The following is a 6,366-nucleotide window of genomic DNA, read 5'->3' on the forward strand; positions in this document are numbered from 1 at the left end:
ATGCTTTCACTCAAGTATCAGCTTTTCTGGCCAAATGGTTTTTGAGAAGAAGATTTCTTTTAAAAATATCACCAAATTTTCAATAAATCCTAATTATTTCCCCTTAAAATAGGGCATGTCCCTTTATTTTCATAAACTTGAATCCCCTTTACCCAATGTTGCTTTGTGCCAAGTTTGGTTGAAATTGGCCAAGTGGTTCAGGAGAAGGAGTCGAAAATGTAAAAAGTTTACAGACAGACAGACGGACAGACAGACTGTCGCTGGACAAAAAGCGATCAGAAAAGCTCACTTCAGGTGAGTTAAAAAAGTTCGTCGCAGCAGCCATTTTGATTTTTAGACCGTCTTACCTGTCACGATTTTCTTGCAGCGATTCATATAAAATTACTAGGTAAAAATAAATTCGTTCGCCATATACTACTTTTTTGTGTAAACTCGTGCATCATCTACACGAATTACAATACAGCCCTTCTGAAATTTCATGAAAAAACCATACTCAGAATTCAGTCAACTGCTTTTCAAATCGATAAAACTAGAAAATGGAGACCAAAAGTGAATGAATCACGTCATTTTTTGAGGTAGACCTTTCCTGATTAGTTGTTAAATATGATAATTGTAAATTGTTAATTTAAGCTATTAATTCAGAATTATTTGATTTTAAAATTTCTAAAATATGCAAAGTTAACGCTTTTAACAGCAAAATTAACACATGTTGTAGGACATTGTCATTTCAGGGACCTGTGTCCTTTCAATACACTCTCGTTTATTAAGCGCACAATTTCATGTGTGTCTTGGAAAAATAAACTTAATTTCGAAAGCGATTTAATTTCAATTTTTTCGAAGAGCTACAATAAAGGATTTGTAGATCAGATTTTAAAACTACGATAAAAACTTGTAGTTTTTATCTTCTTTAATTTGAGATAAGTCATATTTATTTACATGTACTACCACACGGTAAATTAAAAATTAAAAACATAACAAGCATGCATTATCTCTGAATTCATAGGACTAATATTGGTGCCAGATATTTATCGATGGGAGAAAGATCAGCCAAGTTTCTGATGAGAGACACTAAGATATTGATGAAGAATTCTTAAAATCATGAATATGACTGGTTTTGTCCGTTATAAAGCATAGAAAAAAAGTGTAAACTACTGTCTCATAACATTTAAAAAATATTACATGTTTGTATATTTCAACTAAGCCGGACAACATGAAGATTAACATTTAACTAGGTTTTTCAATCGATAAGATTGTATATATTAATTGATCTATTGGTCACCCAAAATGTATAATCTATTTAGATTTTCGTTACAATGCATTGTTCAAAATTTAAATTCAGTTTAATTAACTAAAGAGTCAATGAACGAGAAGGCATATTCAGACTTGTTTTTATTTTCTATGTACAGAATTCCTTTATAGATGAACAGCAGTCATACCGCAAATAGACTGGAAGCCAATGGAACACCTATTTTATATGTAGGACATCTGTGTATAACCCGGCCAGATTTTAACCTCGGCTCGCGCATGAAGTTTGGTATTTTTCCGGTGATAAATTGTTAAAATAAAATTCACAACTTTTCAAAAATGGCACTTTGCGTTTGGGAACTTTACTTTCGATTTAACCTTCAACCTCTTCTATTGATTAATGAGCTCGTCCACCAACTGAATCGTCGACGGTGTTGTGCATTCAGTTACGTAACTCATTCCACAAAACACTACAACTATTGAACCCGAGCAAGAATATTTTGATCAATAAAGCTATTTGTTTATTTTCTTTATAGAATTTGGTTTATACATAGACTTAAAACGATTTAATGCATGTTTTTATAATACATATTTACAGAAGTGCATTAAAAGTTTCTGCACTATTTTCTTACGCGTATACTCAATTCATGTGTTTTACGCGTGCCTTCCGGATTGAGACTTCGGCTGACAGTAAACTAATAGACGGGGTCACGTGACCCCATCTAAAAATGAGAGAATATAAAGCTTTGGTCACAGCTGGACTCTTATTGCTTGTGGTTTCTTTTTATCAATTTACTTATGATTAGAATATTTAACATATGTGCTCAAAGTTTCTAATTTTGTACGTAAACCACAACGTTTATTCAAAATGTATTAATATATGACTCATAAAAACCTATTAGAACTATTTAAAGAATGAAATACTATAAGGCTATGGTCTCAGCTGGACTTTTATTGCTTGGGTTTGTGTTTTTACATCTAATATACAGCTTTAAAAATCAATAAAACATTTGTAATTTTAAAGTAGATTAAATTGGTGTAGCTATACATTTGAAAACCATCAGTGATGCTACATTACTAAAGGTAATTGTTAAAAACTGTGGTTTACTATGTTTATTTTTACGAAAAAGAAGTATGTTTTAAAAATCAAATATCCGTATTTGAGGTATTTTGTGGTGCAGACACATCAAACATAAGTACAATTTGAGTAATACGCTGTTTCTTTTACAAAGATGTGGAATTTCAAGCTTTAACACAAACAATTTTTCAACGCCGGTTGGTAAACTTATGATTAAATTGCAACTTAAATTGTTCGTGCCGTAAAAGTTGTCCAAAGATTTCGGTGATCGCCTTTTTAGAAATATCAAACGGCCTTATAATTTATTTAGGTATTGAAATATTGAAATTTCACGACTTACACTCATACAGGTACATAATTTGTATTATATTATGAGTATTTACATTTTAACATATTTTTTATTTAAATATAAAAAATATTAAATATACAAATGTACAGCATAACCTTGCTTATTAAATTCTGTTATTAGTTGTTTTAACTTATGCGAAAAATTTCACATAGTATGATATAATTTTTCAGGGGTAAAAATAATAAAACATCTAGTAAAACTTCCTTTTTACTCGTATTTCTTTAGTTTGTTTTGTTTTTTCTTTACTTTTATTTTTCTTGCGGAAGGCTTTTTACATCAAAATCAATCTATTCATAAAATACTTTTTTATTTACCATCTTTACTATGATGTGACAAATGTAATACTATATTATTTCAGAGAGCAGATGTGAAAGTTTTAAACAATGTCCCTATAACTCGGAAAATTCTTAGAAGTAAATGAAAATGAAGTTGTTTGGATTTAGTTCACCGGTTACAGAGTAAACAAAATTTGAAGGACAACGCAATTGATGACGACAGCAAAAACGACAAAACCAATTTGATAAGGAAAGGGTATTCGGGTCTTTTGATAAGCAAAGCTAAAACGGAAATGGATTTTCATTGGTTAAATACGTTCTCTGACAAATTAATATTTAAAGATGTGACATGTGTTGCCTATAAATATAAATGTGGATCAGGATAAAATCTTAAATCATTATAGTTATCTAACCGAAATGGTCGTCCTAAGAGTTGTTCTGCCTTTGATTACTTTCCTCGGAGCGTTCAAACAAGTAAGATTAAACTAATATGTTTGTTGGGTTTTATGTTGTTTTACAAATCAAACTTCCCGGAATTCACATAACTTTTGCACAAAACGTTTTTTTTATAATTCAGATAACATTGATACAAAAAAACTTTCAATGTAAGACCATTTTGTAAAATATATGCCTCTTCTTGTACAATCAGCTGCCCATTGATAACTTCAGACTTTCCGAAATAAGAAAACCTACTCCTTACTGTTCAGCGATGACAAAACCTTTTCGCTTTGCTTTTGTTCTCCTTCAAGGATCTCTTCTTATAAAATTTTCAAATAATTTTTTTATCTTAGAAATTAAGCCGATTTTATTTTAAAGCTAAAGTTATATATTGATTAATCATACATCTTTTACAATTCATGTCATTCTGTTGTTTTTTGATGTGTGAGCTGAGGCCACGAACAGTATGGCTTTACTTTCATTAGAATATACTTTTTGTACTTTAGGGGTGGGGGAGATACGAAAATAAATACAAGCCTCTCACAAATCCATATATTGCTTCCTCGCTATTGATTACTATTGTACCGACCTGATAAAGTCTTTTGAAAACGACCATTGTTGTTGGCAGATTTCCTGCGCTTCTTTCATCTGGCACCATTACATGACTAGTCAACCATTACACCAAGATCATGTTATCTTCCATTACTTCAAAGTTGAAGATGAAGGAATTAGCATGTTTGAAAAATTATTTAACGGGTAAAACTATATATATATATATATATATATATATATATATATATATATATATATATATATATATGCAAAAGGATAGAAATGTCGCTGTAAGAGTACAAACCTTAATTACATGTAGCTGATTATTTGAATTGTAATCAAATTTCAAGTTGCAATTAAAATATAACTTATTCGTTTTATTTTCTAGCATAAATATTCGATTTTAGGACCAAAATATGATTTAAACAAATAAATGTCAATAGACATATTCATCACTTAACGTTAGTCGTTTTTTGACAGGTCGCAGTGTTACACAGATGATAATTATTCTATGAAAGTGGTAGATGGAGAACCAAATTTTACTTTGGAGAAATCGATGAATAACTGTGAGGGGTTTTTTTGCACATTTTAAAATCTATTCGAATTGATTTAAGGACCAGTTTTATTTTACATTGTGCGTGTTTTTCTGCATTCTAATAAAATGCAGTGCAATTATATTTTTTATCATTTTTTACGATATTATTAATAAAATACAAATAAAAAAAATGATATTTCATGGAAAATTTTCTTTTTTTAACGATTTTTCTTTTGCACAATAGGTGAGCGTCGCTAGTGTGCTTTTATATCGTTATGAACTATGAAACTTTGTTAGAACTTACATAAAAAAAATTTAAAAAATCGTAAGCTGATGAAAATCTATACACAGAATATTGCTATCCTCGGGGATATTTTTCTTAATTTTTGAATGAATCCATTATTCTAATCTAAATTTGTTATAATCGAAAGGTAGAGTACAAATTGGTGCATTTTAATATTTTGAGATGGTCACACTGAAAACCGAGCGTAGGATTTAATATTTGTTTACATGCAAGGTAGATAAAATGATATAACTAATCACAATTCAGTTTGAGAAGAAGAAAAAAAGCTATTGTAGTATTTTTTAAATCTGCTTTCTATTGCGGAAAATGACAATTTCCTATATATTCCAATTTAAATGTACCTGTATTTTGAGATGCCCCTTAAGAGAACCAGACTGTCGATTTTCTTGAAACTTTGGAGATAAACTAGAGTTGGTATGAATTATATATGATTAAAACATCATATATCATTCCAATAAACACTTTTAGTTTGCAAAATACCACCCACGTTTCGAATTCTCCTTGTGTCATATAATATCAGAATCTACAGTGTATGTTTATGCAGCAATTGAAACATTTTTGGGTCTGTCATTTGTCTAATTTTGTGATTGTCATTATGTGCAATAGTGGGTAAAGCGAATATTTGATAAAAGAAATTAATAACTAAAATTTCTTAATGAAATTATTCTTTTAGGTCTTATTTGTGCATCTTTCACCCATTCACACTCAATTTATTTTGTAGATTATGTAACATTTTAAGATTCATTATAATTAAATATGCTGTATTTATGCTTTAATGTGTTTCAGATAGAGCGAACTAAAGATATGCTATTTAGAAATGTTGTACCAATTACTTCACTTTTGAATATGTAGGTAAACAACTACGCATAGTCATATTACATAATGAAACTACCGAGGAACCTTATAAAATCGACAATGTGACTGTCCTAAACACCTTCAATCCAACATCAAACGAATGTATTTCCGCATCCGGTTCCTTTCACGTAGTGTTGACCCAGACTAGGAACCCATCAGAGGAAGATCAACAGAAGATATCAGATGGTCTGAAAAATCTTGGCATACACGGACTCAAACTGACAGACCTTTCAGGTTAAAGGACAATTTGAATTAATACTTATTATATTGTTCTCCATTTTTCGTCTTATACAATTTGCTTTTGTCTTGTAAAAATAATTAAACTTATATTCAATGCACAAATGGTTTTTACAAAAATGCAATTAGGATCAATTTTTCAATAATTGTTTTCTGTTTCAGTTTGTCCTGACCCAATCTGAATTGTGCAATTCAGAGAAACTGTCTGGAAATTGAATAAATGGTATAAAATTTATATACCTTTGCGTTTGCTGACATACTTTTGGATTTTGTATTCTTATAAAAGCTTCAGGAGGCTGGATAGTCAACAAATTATCCACCTAATATACCTAAAACCCTTTAGTGAAAAAATGACAATAACAAACCGTGAACCATCTCAAAAATCCATTAAACGAAATACAAATTCAAAGCAGAGCAACACGGACCTCCAAATAGATAAAGGTAGGATCAGGTGCCTAGTAGGATTGAGCATCCTCTGCTGACCGGTCACACTCGTCG

At 30.4% G+C, this 6,366-nt stretch overlaps 1 protein-coding gene across 1 annotated transcript; it reads left to right on the top strand.

The window, feature by feature from the left end:
- The first annotated feature begins 3,027 nt into the window (after positions 1–3,027).
- Positions 3,028–6,103, top strand: LOC128178067 (uncharacterized). Its single transcript, XM_052845063.1, has 5 exons — positions 3,028–3,421; positions 4,014–4,141; positions 4,418–4,503; positions 5,629–5,865; positions 6,031–6,103. Exons 1-5 carry the CDS (start codon positions 3,365–3,367, stop codon positions 6,048–6,050), a joined length of 528 nt encoding a protein of 175 aa, XP_052701023.1. The 5' UTR covers positions 3,028–3,364; the 3' UTR covers positions 6,051–6,103.
- The last annotated feature ends 263 nt before the right edge of the window (positions 6,104–6,366 follow it).

This window comes from Crassostrea angulata, chromosome 3, assembly GCF_025612915.1.
Source record: "Crassostrea angulata isolate pt1a10 chromosome 3, ASM2561291v2, whole genome shotgun sequence".
Lineage (NCBI taxonomy): Eukaryota > Metazoa > Mollusca > Bivalvia > Ostreida > Ostreidae > Magallana > Magallana angulata.